This window comes from Melanerpes formicivorus, unplaced genomic scaffold, assembly GCF_026170545.1.
Source record: "Melanerpes formicivorus ecotype bairdi unplaced genomic scaffold, bMelFor1.0.p_v2 SCAF_182, whole genome shotgun sequence".
NCBI lineage: Eukaryota > Metazoa > Chordata > Aves > Piciformes > Picidae > Melanerpes > Melanerpes formicivorus.
The window spans coordinates 345,878-362,757 of record NW_027142534.1 but is presented as its reverse complement, the minus strand read 5'-3'; the positions used below and the strand labels follow the sequence as shown (position 1 = coordinate 362,757).

General features: G+C 56.7%; 1 gene segment (V, D, J or C); it reads right to left on the bottom strand.

Annotated features, from left to right (window-relative positions):
• LOC137457531 (T cell receptor alpha chain MC.7.G5-like) overlaps positions 1 to 16,880 on the bottom strand; it is a 94,921-nt gene that overhangs the window by 14,906 nt on the left and 63,135 nt on the right. The window contains 1 exon segment of the C gene segment in view: positions 5,596 to 5,671. Within this exon segment, the coding sequence occupies positions 5,596 to 5,671 (76 nt within the window).

Genomic DNA, 16,880 nt, shown 5'->3' with positions numbered 1-16,880 from the left:
CATTTCCCTTGGCTTCTCTTCTACAAGAGGATTTTTGGTGTAGGATTCCTGTTCACCTCCCTCTTGCCTGTGCAAAGCTTCCCCAGGAGGAGCAGGGAGGGGCAATCCACACTCAGCCACGGAGATCCCTTCCTCTTCCACCAGCTGAACATTTGTGGTTCTATTCCTAATACATTGTGGAGGGATGGAGCAGGCAGAAGGGAAGGGAAAGAAGCAGCCCCAGGAGGAATCACATCCAAGGTTTCAGACATACCTGGCTGAACCCTGAGCTTGGTTCCAGCTCCAAATGTCAGTGGTTCATGAGCACTACACCGTGACCCAAGGCTTTGCACAATGGTGCCCTGGGGTGCAGGGCTGCAGGATGGAGCCTTGAGCACAGGGCAAAGCAAGATTCCTCCTGGAGCATCCCAAGCAGTGGTGCTGGCCACCTCCCCAGCAAGCACTTCCTTCAGCCACATGCCTCAAGCTCCTTGGCCTTCCTGGCACTCACTGGGGTGGCTGCTGTCCACCACCTGGCCATTCCTCTCCTGACCCTGCCTCTGCCTGCACACTGCAGCAGCATCTCTCAGTCTGTGTCTGCATACACACAGCTGCTGCTCAGCCTCCCAGAGCCAAGCCCCTCACAGCTCATCACTGATACTTCCCAGGGAAGATCCAATTCTCCTCTTCCTGCTTTGCCTCCAGAGGAGCAAAGGCAGCAGACTTTCTGTAGCTGTGACTCAAACCAGAGTGACCCTAACCTGGGGTTGGGAACCACCTGCAGCACCCAGGATGTCTCTGTCACTCCTGCTTTGGCAGCAGCTGCTTCTGAAGGAAGCCATTTCCCTGCTCCAAGCAAACTCTGCCCTTGGCCTTGGCTCCACTGAATGCTCTCTCTCAGCAGCTCAGACTCCCAAAGCTCAGAGTTCTTACCTGGCTTTACCACCAGCCTGGTCCCAGGGCCAAAGGCAACTTGGTAGCCACCCACACTGTGGTGTTTGCCATAGCAGAAACCTTGGCACTCTCCCAGCCACCCCAAGAGCACTGCCCAGGCAAATCCCTCACACACAGGCTCCCAGGGCTTCACCTCTCACCTCCATGCCCATTGCTTCCTCACCTCACCACAGCTCAGGTGCAGGGACAGCTCACCTGGGGCAACCACAACCTTGGTTCCACTTCCCCAGCTGGGCTTTCCCCATCCTGCAGCACCAGCACTGTGTGCCAGAGCCTTACAAGATGAGTGAAAGACTTCTGATGTTGTCTTTGCCCTAGGAAAGGTGACCCAGACACAAACAGCTCTGTGCACAGGGAGCTCCTGTGAAGGACAAAGAGTGTTGAGAGAGGAAGGCTGCACACTCACTGGGCTGGACACACACTCTGCTCCCTGAGCCCAAGGTCAGCTTGCCAAGGCCAGCTCCAGACCCCCACAGCATTTCCTGCCATGACAAAAAGCCCAACCAGCCAGGCCAGAAGCTGCTCCTCTCCCCAGGCCTTTCTCCAGCCTGTCTGGGCTTGGAGGGGCAGTCACACAGTGGTGCTGCCTCCACGGCAGCAGAGCCCCTGCAGGGATGCAGTGGTGCAGGACCTCCTCCCCTCAGGGCGTTTGAGGCTCTTGGGAACAGGCCCAGGGCCACTTTGTCCATCCCAGAGCAAGACAAGGGGCTTAGGGAGCAATCCCCCTCCCCTTAAAGCCAAGCCCATCACTGACTGGTCACACACAGGTGACCTAACCCCCAGCCAGGCTGCTCTGAGCCTGCCCCAGAAAGGCCTCAGAGAAAGCAGAGGGCAGAGGGCAGGGCTGCACTTGGGTGGCCTGAGAGTGAGCCTGGTGGCAGAGGCAGAGACAGGGCTGTAGGTGCCAGAGGCTGTGGTGGCACCGTGCTGCCTCCCTCAGCAAAAGCCTTCTCAGCCAGAGCTGGGCACCATCAGCTCCCCTGGGCACTGCTGACTGGCTCTGGGAGTCAGCCACATCCCCAGCTGCAGCCCTCCCCAGCCTGCCTGCAGCATCCAGAGCACCACTGACCCTCTGGGCAAATGCCTCTTGGGGAGCACTGCTGCAGCTGCTGAGCCACACCAGGGGATGTCCTTAAGGCCAGCATCCCACAGAGCCCTCTCCATCAGCCCTCAAACACCAGTGCCCCTCTGCTGCCTGCCCCTCTCTCAAACACCAGTGCCCCTCTGCTGCCTGCCCCTCTCTCACTTCCTCCAGGCTCCTGAGGACCTCTCTGAGGCTCTGCAGTGCACACTGCAGGACTCTGCACAAAGCAGAGAGAGGAGAGCTGCACACTCACCGGGCTGGACACACACTCTGCTCCCTGAGCCCAAGGCCAGCTTGCCAAAGCCACCTCCACACCCACACAGCATTTCCTGCCATGACAAACAGCTCAAAACCTCTCCCCAGGCCTTTCCCCAAACACTTCTGCCCCTGGAGGGGGAACCAAAGGGTGATGTCCTCCTCTTCCTCACCTCACTGCAGCTCACTCCAATGGCAGAGAAGAGCCACAAGGCCATCCCAAAGTGCTGCTCAGAGCCTCTGCTCTGTGCCTCTGGAAGCCAGAGGACAGTCCCCAGCTCTGCTGAGTGCCCTTGGCTCTGAGCAGGGAGAGCTCACCTGGGGCAACCACAACCTTGGTTCCACTTCCCCAGCTGAGTGGTTCCCAGCTTCCTCCAGCACTGTGTGCCAGAGCCTTACAAAATGAGCCTCTTCCTCCAGCCTCCTCCTCAGCAGGTGTTGGAGGCCTTGGCTCCATTCAGTCCTGGCTCTGCCTCTGAGGGAAGCTCTCAGTACCTCTCTAGACCTCCATGAGATCTTTATTAGAATAAACCTTTAGAATAAACCAAACCAGGTTGGAAGAGACCTTCAAGATCATCGTGTCCAACCCATCAACCAATCCAACCCACCCAAACAGCTAACCCATGGCACCAAGCACCCTGCCAAGTCTCCTCCTGAACACCTCCAATGACGGTGACTCCACCACCTCCCCGGGCAACCCATTCCATAGCGCAATCACTCTTTCTGTATAGAACTTCTTCCTAACATCCAACCTGAACCTCCCCTGGCGCAGCCTGAGACTGTGTCCTCTTGTTCTGGTACTGGGTGCCTGGGAGAAGAGACCATCATCAGCCTGTCTACAACCTCCCTTCAGGTAGTTGTAGAGAGTGATAAGGTCACCCCTGAGTCTCCTCTTCTCCAGGCTGAGCAACCTCAGCTCCCTCAGCCTCTCCTCATAGGGCTGTGCTCCAAACCCCTCACCAACTTTGTTGCCCTTCTCTGGACTCATTCCAGCAAGTCAACCTCCTTCCTAACCTGAGGGGCCCAGAACTGGACACAGTACTCGAGGTGTGGCCTAGCCAGTGCAGTGTCCAGGGGCAGAATGACCTCCCTGCTCCTGCTGGCCACATTGTTCCTGATGCAGGCCAGAATGCCATTGGCCCTCCTGGCCACCTGGGCACACTGCAGGCTCATGTTCAGCCTACCATCAACCAGCACCCCCAGGTCCCTCTCTGCCTGGCTGCTCTCAGCCACTCTGACCCCAGCCTGTAGCACTGCCTGGGGTTGTTGTGGCCAATGTGCAGAACCTGGCACTTGGATGTGTTCAATCTCCTGCCCTTGGCCTCTGCCCATCTGCCCAGCCTGTCGAGGTCCCTCTGCAGAGCCTCTCTGCCCTCCAGCAGATCAACTCCTGCCCCCAGCTTGGTGTCGTCAGCAAATTTACTGATGATGGACTCAATGCCCTCATCCAGATCATCAATAAAGATGTTAAAGAGCACAGGGCCCAGCACTGATCCCTGGGGGACACCACTAGTGACTGGCTGCCAGCTGGCTCTGGCACCATTCACCACCACTCTCTGGGCTCGGCCCTCCAGCCAGTTCCTAACCCAGCTCAGAGAGCTGCTGTCCAAGCCAGGGGCTGACAGCTTGGCCAGGAGTTTGCTATGGGGGACGGTGTCAAAGGCCTTGCTGAGGTCCAGGTAGACTACATCTCCTCCAGCCTCCCCTTGACCAATGCCATTGCCCTTGGTCAGCTGCATGGCAATAAGTGGATCTAAGTCACCTCAGGTGTCAGAGGTGGGAGGTGACCCAGAGCAGGGTCAGAGTAAGCAGTGAAGCTCAGCTTCCCACCTATGGATTGCCAGAGCCAAACAAATATGTCAGAGGGAGCTCCAGCAACACACAGAGAGTGTTGAGAGAGGAGAGCTGCACACTCACCGGGCTGCACAGACACTCTGCTCCCTGAGCCAAAGCTCAGCTGGCCAAGGGCACCTCCAGACCCACACAGCATTTCCTGCCATGACAAAAAGCCCAACCAGCCAGGCCAGAAGCTGCTGCTCTGTAACCAGAAGCAGGACTAGCAGAGCAAAAGGCAGGAGAGTTTCCCCAGCAGAGACAAGAGCTGCATCTGTTGAGAATTGATGAGGACAAGGCAGTGTCCCTGCAGGCCTGGGAGGCTTCTGGGAACATGCAGCAGTGAGGAAGAGTTTGGGTAGGACTCCTCCCTGAGGTGCAGGAAGCCATCACTGAGGCATTTGCTGATTTGGAGGAGAACAACCACCCAGCACCCACTCCCCTCTCCTGGATGCTCTTTCTCTCTCCTCTCCCAAGGGCAATTAACACCAAGAGAGGAGGCCCAGGAACTGTTGATGATCAGAACTGCTCCAGGAGCTGCACTGAACTCCTCCAGGAAAGGCAGCATCCAGCTCCCAGTGAGACAGCAGAGTGCAGGCCTCAACCAGCTCTGGGGCTGGAGCTGGCTGTTTAGCCCTGGCACATCAGCCCTCACCTTCTGCACCTCTGGCTGCCAGCAGCAGGGAAGGACAATGAGACTGCAGTGACTGTCCCACAGGCAGGGCAGACTGCCCAGCACTGCTCCCCCAGGGCTTCCCCCTACCTGCTTTCACCTTCAGCTGTGTCCCACCTCCAAAGGTGACTTCCCAGCTGGATGCTGCATTCACACAGTGGCAGAGCCCCTAACACAAACCACAGAGAGCTTTTGGCCCAGACAAGGCTGTGCAGGGTTCCAAAGGGCACAGCTCTCACCCTGCCACTCCAGACTGGGATGTCTCCCTGCTCCAAGCCTCTCTCTATCTCCATCTCTGGCAGACAGAAACCATTCTGAAACGTCTGCAGCAGGAGCGGAGCTCTCTTTGCACAGCACTCTGGAGGCTCCCTGGACAGTTTTAGGGGCAGCAATTCTTTGCCCTGGTTAGGAGAGCAGGAGGATCCCAGACTTGCATTTGGAACCAGAGTAACTGCTGCAGAGGTACCTCAGCTCATCCTCAGCTGTGTGCCTTTCCCAGAGCTCAGTTTCCAGCTGTGCCTCAGGAAGCAGCCTCCAGACAGCAGCTACAAGAGAGAGAAGCCTCAGCCCTTAAAAGCACAGTGCAGGGAGAGCCAACTGCCACAGACCTGCACCCCTCTCATCCCAGTGGCACTTGTGCTGTCCCCTGCCCCAGACACCCCTGCTGGCTTTTCATTCTCTGCAGCTCGTGGCAGGGCTGCTGTGTCCTCATCCCCATCTGCAACAGGACCCAGCCACTGGCATGGAGTTTACTGAGCACTGTGGTGGACACTGCAGGACCTTAGAGAGAGGAGAGAGAGGAAGGCTGCACACTCACTGGGCTGGACACACACTCTGGTCCCTGAGCCGAAGGTCAGCTTGTCAAGGCCAGCTCCATACCCACACAGCATTTCCTGCCATGACAAAAAGCCCAACCAGCCAGGCCAGAAGCTGCTCCTCTCCCCAGGCCTTTCTCCAGCCATGCCTGGCTTGGAGGGGCAGCAGAAGGTGATTGCCACTGCACAAAACAGGACACAGTGCTGTAGGAAGCCTCCACACAGGGCAGCTGGGACATGGCTGGAGGTCAGCTCTGGGGTCACTTAGGAGCCCTGGAGTCAAGCAGAGCCCCAGCCCCAGCCCCAGCCCCAGCCCCTCCTGAGCAGACAACTTTCCCCAGGCACCCAGCACTGCTGAGGCTGCAGCAGAGCAGCCTCCACTGCTGCACTTTGCTGCTCCAGGGCAGAAATGCAGCTGCAGTGTCAGTGCCAGACATCTTCTGGGGCTCTCAGCTGCAGCAGGGACCACAGATGAGATTCTGCTGCAAGCAGGAGCAGGAGCAGCTCAGCCTCACTTCAGCACAGCAAAGGACAACTACCAAGGGGCACAGCCAGCAGCAACCTACCCCAACCCTCACAGCTACACTTGGCCTTGGCACAACATGCCCAGCCCTGGGCAAGAGGCCTCAGGAGCCTGATCTGCTTCTGAGAGCAGCAACAGGAGCCCCTGGGACAGAGAGAGCCTTTGCCTGGGGAAATGCAGCACAGAGAGGAGGGGAAGGAGCAAGCTCAGGGAGGACTCTCTCAGGCTGCTCTGACACCAGAAGCCATTTGCTGGTACCCAGACTGTCCAGACAGAGGGACACAAAGGACTGGCCCTGGCTGGCTGGGCACAAGGAATGAGCACAACAGCTGTGGAACAGCAGAACCTGAACCCAGAGCAGGCATTCCCAGCCCCTGAGCTCCTCAGGGAACCAGGATCTGGTGCCTGAGGAGGCAGAGCTCACAGCTAAGCCACAGCTGAAGTATTTCCTGCACTGAATGTTCTCTCTCAGCAGCTCAGACTCCCAAAGCTCAGAGTTCTTACCTGGCTTTACCACCAGCCTGGTCCCAGGGCCAAAGGCAACTTGGTAGCCATCCACACTGTGGTGTTTGCCATAGCAGAAACCTTGGCACTCTCCCAGCCACCCCAAGAGCACTGCCCAGGCAAATCCCTCACACACAGGCTCCCAGGGCTTCACCTCTCACCTCCATGCCCATTGCTTCCTCACCTCACCACAGCTCAGGTGCAGGGAGAGCTCACCTGGGGCAACCACAACCTTGGTTCCACTTCCCCAGCTGAGTGGCTTCCAGCTTCCTCCAGCACTGTGTGCCAGAGCCTTACAAAATGAGCCTCTTCCTCCAGCCTCCTCCTCAGCAGGTGTTGGAGGCCTTGGCTCCATTCAGTCCTGGCTCTGCCTCTGAGGGAAGCTCTCAGTACCTCTCTAGACCTCCATGAGACCTCCTCCAGCCTCCCCTTGACCAATGCCATTGCCCTTGGTCAGCTGCACGCCAATAAGTGGATCTAAGTCACCTCAGGTGTCAGAGGTGGGAGGTGACCCAGAGCAGGGTCAGAGTAAGCAGTGAAGCTCAGCTTCCCACCTATGGATTGCCAGAGCCAAACAAATATGTCAGAGGGAGCTCCAGCAACACACAGAGAGTGTTGAGAGAGGAGAGCTGCACACTCACCGGGCTGCACAGACACTCTGCTCCCTGAGCCAAAGCTCAGCTGCCTGCTGCCAGAGCCACACAGCATTTCCTTCCATGACAAAAAGTTCCTCCAGGCCCTTCAGAACCCTTGCTCAGCTCTGCCAGGGGTGGGATGGGCAGCAGAAGGGTGAAACAAGGTCAGAGCCACCTGGGCCAGGAGCAGAGGTTCACAGTCTGCTTGTGGACGTCCAGGGAAGCCATGGATTGTCACAGCTTGGGTGCCTGTGGGCCTCAAAGGCTCTGTGAGACCACCCTGCAGTGACCACCTCAGTGCCACCCCAGCAACCCTTTCAAGAGAGGACTGACTGGAGCCTTGCCAGGGAGGTCTCTGGCAGGGGAGCAGGACCACTGAGGTTCACTCTTCACTGCCCAAGCTTTGCACCTCCCAGCCAAGAGGCTTCAGGAGCCTGGTCTGCTTCTGTGGAAGGCAGAGCAGCAGTGGGCAGGAGGAAGCTGAAGGAGCACATTCAGCAGCCTGGATCAGTCAAGCTCTCTGCTGCTGCCAGAGAAGGCAAAGCACAAAGCCCCCCAGATGGCAGCCATCTCCATCCACCTCACTCACACTGCTGCACGGACACACAACTGCTCCAAAGGCAGCAGGGAAAGGCTCTGGCACTTACTGGCATCTACCCTCAGCTGGGTGCCACCTCCAAAGACAGATGGGCTGCCAGCATTGTTCACACAGTGTTTGACCCCACAACAAAAACTCTGTACCCACAGCTGCCCTGCTCTGCTTCCTTCCCCCACAGGCTGCAGGCTGCTGGCTGGGCACTTCCCTTCCAGCAGCCACCGCGGGGCATCCCTTCCAGCTCTGGCAGAGATGGCCCAGGGGAGCCTTGTCCCGCCTAGAGGAAAGGTGTGGGACTGTGCTCACCACCCCACTGCCAGCTCTCCATCCTCCCTGCAAGCAGAGCTCTGCCCTGGGCTCTCCTGCACCCTCTGCACACCTTCAGAAGGCCTCCTGGGCCCTGGCTGCTCTGTGCCACACACTCTGCACAGACACAGCACAGCTCTGAGCCTCTGCAGAGCAGCTCCCAGCACAGCTCAGCTGCCCTTGCTCCCAGGGAGGGCTGTGACTCTCCTCTCCCCACTCCTTCAGGCTGGCTTTCTCCCCACCAGCTGTGTCCCTCTCCTGGAAGCAGCTTTCCAGGTATCACAGTATCACAGTATCGCTTAGGTTGGAAAGGACCTCGAGGATCATCGAGTCCAACCTATCAACACAGACCCCATGACTAGACCATGGCACCAAGTGCCACGTCCAATCTCCTCTTGAACGCCTCCAGGGTCGATGACTCAACCACCTCCCTGGGCAACCCGTTCCAATGCCGAATGACTCACTCGGTGAAGAACTTCCTCCTCACCTTGAGTCTAAACCTCCCCTGGCACAGCTTGACACTGTGTCCCCTTGTTCTGGTGCTGGTTGCCTGGGAGAAGAGACCAACCCCTTCCTGGCTACAACCACCTTTCAGGTAGTTGTAGAGGGCAATGAGGTCACCCCTGAGCCTCCTCTTCTCCAGGCTAAACAATCCCAGCTCCCTCAGCCTCTCCTCACAGGGCTGTGTTCAAGGCCTCTCCCCAGCCTTGTTGCCCTTCTCTGGACACCTTCAAGTGTCTCAATGTCCTTCTTAAACGAAGCGGCCCAGAACTGGACACAGGACTCAAGGTGCGGCCTAACCAAAGCAGAGTACAGGGGCACAATGACCTCCCTGCTCCTGCTGGCCACACTATTCCTAATGCAGGCCAGGATGCCATTGGCCCTCCTGGCCACCTGGGCACACTGCTGGCTTATATTCAGGTGGCTGCTGGGACCACACCGTGGCCCATCCCTTACAGACCCCACACTCAGCTCTGCCCCAGGGCACAGGACAGGGGTTGCCAGAGAGCAGGGGGCCACACGGGGAGGCAGCTGGCACAGCCTCCCACTGGGTGTCCCAGACCATTGCTGCCCTGCCCAAAGGTCCCCTGCCAAGGCCTGGCTGTCCAGCCTGCCACGGCCAGGGCCAGCTGCACAGGCAGCCCACAGCTGGTGGGGAGGAGCCAGCTGCAGGCAGGAGCCAGCAGAGCATGGGATGAGCAGAGGAGGAGAAGGGAACTCAGCAGCTGCTGAGCTGTGGCAGGTGCTCAGACCTGGGCATTTCTCTCAGTCCTGGGCTCCTCTGTGCCCTTGCAAAGAGCTTTCTCACAGACAAACCTCCTGCCCAGAGCCCTCCTCTCACAGCGGCTGGCGGCTTCCCCGCTCCCAGGGAGCGGACACAGGAAGGCCTCTCACAGTTTCACCCTGACACTGTGGCCTTGGACCTTTCTGGGCTGCCCTGCACAGGGCAGAAACAGCCTTGGCAGGACCCAGGAGGAGGCACAGGGAGCTCTGTCCCGGCTCCAGAGGGGCACCTGCAGGCACAGGCACTCACGGCACACACACCACCCCCACCCCACCCCTCTCATCGCCACGGAGCAGGGCAGCCTTGGTCTGCCTGGCCAGGGCCTTGCCAGCCAGGTGAGAGGACTCTTCTCCAACAGCCCAGCAGCACAAGCTCAGCTGCTCCCTCCAACCACGATGCCATGGAAGGCTGCACTGCAGGCACTCTCAGAGCCTCTGAGGCAGGGAAGGCATTTCAGGGGTGCAGGGGGTAAAGCAAAGGGGGAACATAAAGCCCAGCACCACCAGCACCACTGCCAGAGAGCTGCATGGGGGAGGAAGGGCAAGCTGGGGATTCACTCACAGGGCTGCACAGACAGTCTGGTGCCTGAGCCAAAGCTCTGCTGGGAGCCAAAGCCAGAGCCCCACCGTGCTCCCTGCCCTCACAAAAACCCTGCGAGCCCCTTCTCAGGCAGCAGCTCTTCCCAAGCCTTCTCCCTGCACCCAGGCAAGAACAGCCCCTGTCTGTCTCTGTCTCCTGCTCTGACTTCTCTCTGTGGCCTCCAGCTGGCTACAGGCAGGAAGGAGGCAGGAGGAGAGAGCTTGGAGTGCAGAAGCAGCAGACCCCAACGTACCTGGCAGGACTTGCAGCTTCCTGCCTGGCCCCAGGTGCAGCCTCCCTGTGTTGCTGCTCACACAGTGCTCCACAGCCCAGCAAGAACCCAAGGCTCAGCCTCCCCTCTTCCCCTCTCTACCCTCCTGAGAGCCTCTTCCTCCAGCCTCCTCCTCAGCAGGTGTTGGAGGCCTTGGCTCCATTCAGTCCTGGTTCTGCCTCTGAGGGAAGCTCTCAGTACCTCTCCAGACCTCCATGAGATCTCCTCCAGCCTCCCCTTGACCAATGCCATTGCCCTTGGTCAGCTGCATGGCAATAAGTGGATCTAAGTCACCTCAGGTGTCAGAGGTGGGAGGTGACCCAGAGCAGGGTCAGAGTAAGCAGTGAAGCTCAGCTTCCCACCTATGGATTGCCAGAGCCAAACAAATATGTCAGAGGGAGCTCCAGGAGCACACAGAGAGTGTTGAGAGAGGAGAGCTGCACACTCACCGGGCTGCACAGACACTCTGCTCCCTGAGCCAAAGCTCAGCTGCCTGCTGCCAGTGTCACACAGCATTTCCTTCCGTGACAAAAAGCCCAACCAGGCAGGTCAGAAGCTCCACTTCTCCCCAAGCCTTTCTCCAGCCATGCCAAGGCTTGGAGGGGCAGCCAAAGGGCCAAGAGTGCTTCCACTGTTTATGAAAGCTCAGTGAGATGCAGTGGTGTAGGACAGGGCAGCTGGGGACACCTGGCAATGAGCAGGACACCCCTTGGACTACCTGAGACACAGAAGAGTCACTTTGGACCAAGTTTCCACCTTCCCTTAAGCCAAGTCCATATTAGATATGGTCACACAGGTGACCTAACCCCCAGGCAGGCTGCTCTGAGCCAGCCCAACAAACACCTCTGGGGAAACCAAAAGCAGAGGGTCAGGGCTGCACTTACATGGCCTGGCAGTGAGCCTGGTTCCAGAGCCAAAGGCAGCTGCTGCAGTGCCACAGTGCTTCCTCTCCCAGCAAAAACCACCCCACTCCCTTCTCAGGCTGAGCTCCACTGGGCAGTGCTGACTGCCACTGAGGGTCAGCCACATCCCCAAGTGAAGCCCACTCCAGCCTGCCTGTGGGATCCAGAGCACCATTTGCCCTCTTGGGCAAACCACAGAATCCTAAAGTGGTTTGGCTAGGAAGGGACTTTCAAGCTCCTCCAGCTCCAACCCCCTGCCATGGGCAGGGACTCCTCCACCAGCCCAGGTGGCTCAAGGTCCCATCCAGCCTGGCCCCAACACCTCCAGGGAGGGGACAGCCACAGCCTCCGTGGGCACCCTGTGCCAGAGTCTCCCCAGCCTCACTGTCACGAATTTCTTCCTAATCTCCAGTTTGTGAGCACTGCTGCAGCTGCTGAGCCACACCAGGGGATGTCCTTAAGTCCAGCATCCCACAGAGCCCTCTCCATCAGCCCTCAAACACCAGTGCTCCTCTGCTGCCCTGCCCCTCTCTCGCTTCCTCCAGGCACCTGAGGACCTCTCTGAGGCTCTGCAGTGCACACTGCAGGACTTCTGGCAAAGGAGACAAGCAAAGAGCCCAGCCCTGAGCTGCATGGGCAGTCTGGTCTCTCAGCCAGGTTTTGTAACAACTGATAGAGCTGCTTCCAAAGTACCTCATGGCCTAAAGGCCTTTAGCCAGAGCAGCCAGGAGCCAGGGAAATGAGCAGACTTGTGAGAGAAGCAGCCAAGAAAAAATAAGCAAAGGAAATGTAGAGAAAACCAGTTTAGGGTCCTGATTTTCCTGTGGTTTCAGCTGGAAATGAACCAAGCAGGGGACCCAGACCTCAACCCTAGACACCAGTTTCACCTTATCTTTTGGGCAAGCAGAAAACTCATCTCAGATCTGTTCCCCTGTAGGCCTAATCCTGCCTGACATGGAGTTTCCAGGGGACAGAGCTGACAGCAGAACAGCAGCAGGCCCTGAGCTGGTCACTCACATCAGCCTGGCAGAGGAGTGGCAGCCAAGCTCTGCTGTTCTTCCCCATGCCCTCCCTCCTTCCTCACTGAAAGCAGCTCTTCCCTCTGCGTTTTCAGGGACAAAAGCACAGAGGTGCTCTGGGGAGGTACCTGCTGGGCTTCAGCAGCAGCCTGGTTCCTCCTCCAGAGACAAACCTGCAGCATCCACACAGCAAAAGCTGCCTTACAACCCCCCTGCAGCTCTGCTCACTTCAGCTTCCACGGCAGGGGACTCCACTCACTGACAAAACTCAGTGTGCAGAATGCTTGTTAGGTATCCCCACAAAGCTGGGGCTGTCCTCTGGGTTATCCTCTCCCTATCTCCTGGCAGGTTTCAGGTCAATACTTCTGACAGGTCAAGAAAGATGAAGTGCCCTGAGCATGAGATGCTTTGGCACAGCCAGGGGTAAGTTAAAACCTGCTCTGCAGGACACATCCAGGGAACACTTCCTTTCCAAGCTGTGGTTGGAAAGGGAAACACCACCAGAAGCACTGCACTGCCCTGCCCTGAATGGTCTGCAGGGGAAGAGGTAACAGAGCAGTCAGAGTGCCTGGCTAGGGCACTTGGTGCAGTGCTCACAGGAGCAGAGCTTCCACAGGCTCTTCTCTCTCTGTTAATTGATGGAATGGAATGGAATGGAATGGAATGGAATGGAATGGAATGGAATGGAATGGAATGGAATGGAATGGAATGGAATAGACCAGGTTGGAAGAGACCTTCACGACCATCGTGTCCAACCTATCATCCAACACCACCTAATCAACTAACCCATGGCACCAAGCACCCCATCAAGTCTCCTCCTGAACACCTCCAGGGATGGTGATTCCACCACCTCCCCAGGCAGCCCATTCCAATGGGCAATCACTCTCTCTGTGTAGAACTTCCTCCTAACCTCCAGCCTAAACCTCCCCTGGCACAGCTTGAGACTGTCGCCTCCTGTTCTGGTGCTGGCTGCCTGGGAGGAGAGACCAACCCCCACCTGTCTACAACCTCCCTTCAGGTAGTTGTAGAGAGCAAGAAGGTCTTCCCTGAGCCTCCTCCAGGCTAAGCAAGCCCAGCTCCCTCAGCCTCTCCTCACAGGGCTGTGTTCCAAAGCCCTCACCAACTTTGTTGCCCTTCTCTGGACACCTTCCAGCAAGTCAACCTCCTTCCTAACCTGAGGGGCCCAGCAAAGTACCTTTTGTTACAGGGCAGAGGCTTCCCAAGTCTCTGGAGAGTCATCTTCTGCTTTCTCTGTTCTTCACTTGTAATCCCACACATGGGTAGCCCTTAAGATGCTCTCCAGGAGGGATAAGTGTGGAGAGCACAAGGAAAATCCATTCTTCTATGCTGTGCAATGGCTCTTTCTACCAAGGAAAGCCATGGAGCTGGAGCTTGAGGAATGAGAGCATCCTGTAGCTTGGGGAAGGCTTGCCACAGCTCTTCTGGCACTCCATGCTGCAGTTTTGCAGGGAGTCAAGCCCTTGCTTCCTTTATGTGAGTAGGAACTTGCACTGGAATCACTGGAGGGAGGGCTCCTCTGCCCTAGCAGCCTCTCTCCACAGGCTGCTGCTGCTGCCTCGACACTCCCTGTTCCAGCCACACTTCCATTTCAGCCCCAGGGGCAGCAGGTACCCAGCATCAGGATTCATGGATTCATAGAACAGTTTGGGTTGGAAGAGACCTTAAAGACCATCCAGTTCCAAGCCCCTGCCATGGGCAGGGACACCTCCCACCAGCCCAGGCTGCTCAAGGCCTCCTCCAGCCTGAACCCCCAGGGAGGAGGCAGCCCCAGCCTCCCCGGGCAGCCTGTGCCAGGGTCTCCCCACCCTCACTGGCGAGAATTTCTTCCTAATCTCCAGTCTCAATCTCCCCCTGCCCCAAGCTTCAATCCATTCCCTCTCATCCTATCCCTGCAAGCCCCTGTAAAGCTTACAAGCTTCCCTGCAAAGGCTGCTGTCAGTTCCAAGCACTGACTCTCCAGGTACTTCTCAAGGCTTGTTCAGATCAGGCACTTACCTGCTGTAATGCTGAGCCTTGTTCCTTGGCCAAAGTGCAGCTCAGCAGCAGCTCCTGAGCTCACACAGCACCCCATTCCTTTGCAAAAACCCTTCCTGCCCCTCAGCCATGCACAGAACACACAACCAGCTCTGATGATTTCTGGAAAGGAAGGACCCAAGCTGATCCTGTCCCAGAGTTGCTCAGCACAGCCAAGGAAATCCAGGCACAGCTGAAATCTCACCTGAGCATTTCCATCGTGTGAGCTACCTGGAGAGAGAAAAGTCCTGCAGGCTAACTGCAAGCCTTTGGTCTTTGCTCCTCACCAAGAGCTCAGATCTTACATTCAGACTAAAATAGAATGGAGAGAGAGAGCTTTGCCCTTGCAGCCAGATAATTAACTGCACTCCTAATGAATCCCTGTGATGGTTGTGCACATCTCAGCCATTCACAGCAGTTCTACACCCATGCCGGTGGGGGATGCCACCACCCCTCCTCATGTGAGGAATTCAGAGCTGCAACGATGAGGATGTCATGAGCACAGCCCTGTGCAGTCCTCCCTGCTGCAGGAGTCACACCCTGCATTTTGAACAGCATCAGGACCAAACCTTTGGAAAGAGAGATGATTACCAGCAAATGCAGCAGGAGCAGCTTCACCTATGGATCCAAGGGGAAAGCTGCAGAGGCATCCTTCTGCTCCAAAGCACAGCTCAGGCATTCACAGCATCATAGAACGTTAGGGGTTGGAAGGGACCTCCAGAGCTCATCCAGCCCAACCCCCTGCCTGAGCAGGGTCACCCAGGGCAGGGCACACAGAACACATCCAGGAGGATTTGGAATCTCCAGAGCAGGAGACTCCACAACCTCTCTGGGCAGCCTGCTCCAGGGCTCTGCACCCTCACAGGGACAAAGTTTTCCCTTCTAGTCCCCTGGCACCTCCTCTGCTCCAGCTTGCTCCCAGCAGTCCTGCCTGAGAGTCTTCTACAGCAATCATCTCTGCAGCCTGAACATAAGGATTTCTTGACTAAAAGAATCCTAGTGAAGAGTGAATCTTAGTGAGTCTCCCTAGGGAAAAGTGCCTTTCATGGTAGAACCTGGGGGGAAAAACCCCAAACCCAAACCAACCCCAAACCAAACCAAACCAAACCCAAACCCAAAGCCTGCCTAGAGATATTTCATGGGGGGTGCTGCCTGGGCTGGTTTCCCTCCTTTCCTCCTCAGATATTTTCTTTAAGCCAAAACTGCAAACTGGAAATTTGTTTCCTATTCTCCTGTTCTGATTTCTTTCTTTTAAGTGAAAAGAAAATGGATTTCCCTGTCCTGATGTCTCCCCCAGGGCTCTCTGCCTCTCCACAGCAGCACAAATGACCATTTGCTCTGGGGTATGCTACAGAGAGTGAAGTCAAACAGCCTGGCAGAACAGGATAGCATTGGAATTAGCTGGAATGAGCACTGGAAGGATTATGTCTGAAAGGGAAGTCTGCTTCCAAACTTCCAATTACTTCTTCATTGCTCAGTTTGGCAGCAGCTTTGAACAGGCACTGCTGCGGTCTCACAATAGGCAGGAAGGGAGCAGCTGCTTGACTCAGCCCCTGGCAAGGTATTGTCCTGGCAATGAAAGCCTAACGCTGAAGGCCTGGAGCACAAATTCCATTTCCAAAGCACCTCACTGGGACTGGAAGGGCAGAGCAGAATCTGACAGTCTCAAACCCAACCTGATTCACACTGCTGCTGGCTTCCAGCTGAAGTGTGCACAGGCTCTGGGAGAACTCAGCTATGAGCAAAGCTATACCTGAAGGGTGGCTGTCAGGAGGATGCAGCCAGGCTCTTTTCAGTGTTACCCAGTGGCAGGATAAAGGCCATTGGATGGAAACTCAATCACAGGACATTCCACCTCAGCAGGAGATGGAGTGTAACCAGTAAACCTGGTTTGAGATGGGGGGCTCAGTCTTGGAGACAGGAGTTAGGCTGTCAGCCTTTGGAGATGAGATTCTTCACTTCTCACTTACTTGGAGTTACAGCAACTCTTGTTCCTTGCCCAAAGGATAGCTTCTCAAGGGTTCCTGTACTGACACAGCCAGCAAGTGCTTTACAAAAACCACCCAGGGACACTCAGCTGCCTTCTTAACTCCTCCTGTCCTGCAAGGGAAGCCAACTGCATCAGCAGTGTTCAGTCCATTTCTGAAGCAGGCTCAGGGCTTAACCAAAGACACTGCGCTCAGCCTGTGGTACTGAACTCTCTGCATCCCTCTCCTTTCTTCCCACTGTCAACTGGGAGCTGGTTCCTTTCCCCAGGGAGTAATTATCAGTCCATCTGATCTAAACCTCTACTTTCCACCATGAAAACCTTTATCAGAGCATTCTTCACTAGGAAGAAACCAGCTGCTCTTACCATCAGTTTGTGTCTGCTCCCGAAGGTGAATTACCAGCTGCAGGCAGAGCTCACACCCAGGGTACATGCAGTAACTCAGGCTTTAATCAACTTCGTTTGTAGTGGTACCTCATGTGCTGGCACACAAACATCAGCTCTGGCTCAAAATCCAGCTGTAGCTGCTCCACTGACCCTTGCCAGAAGATGCTGCAGCACACTGCTGCTGCTCCTGGGGCAGAGCCAAGCACAGAAGCAGCAGCAGTACTGAGCTACCGCAGGTGAGATGAAATCTGCTTTTTGCC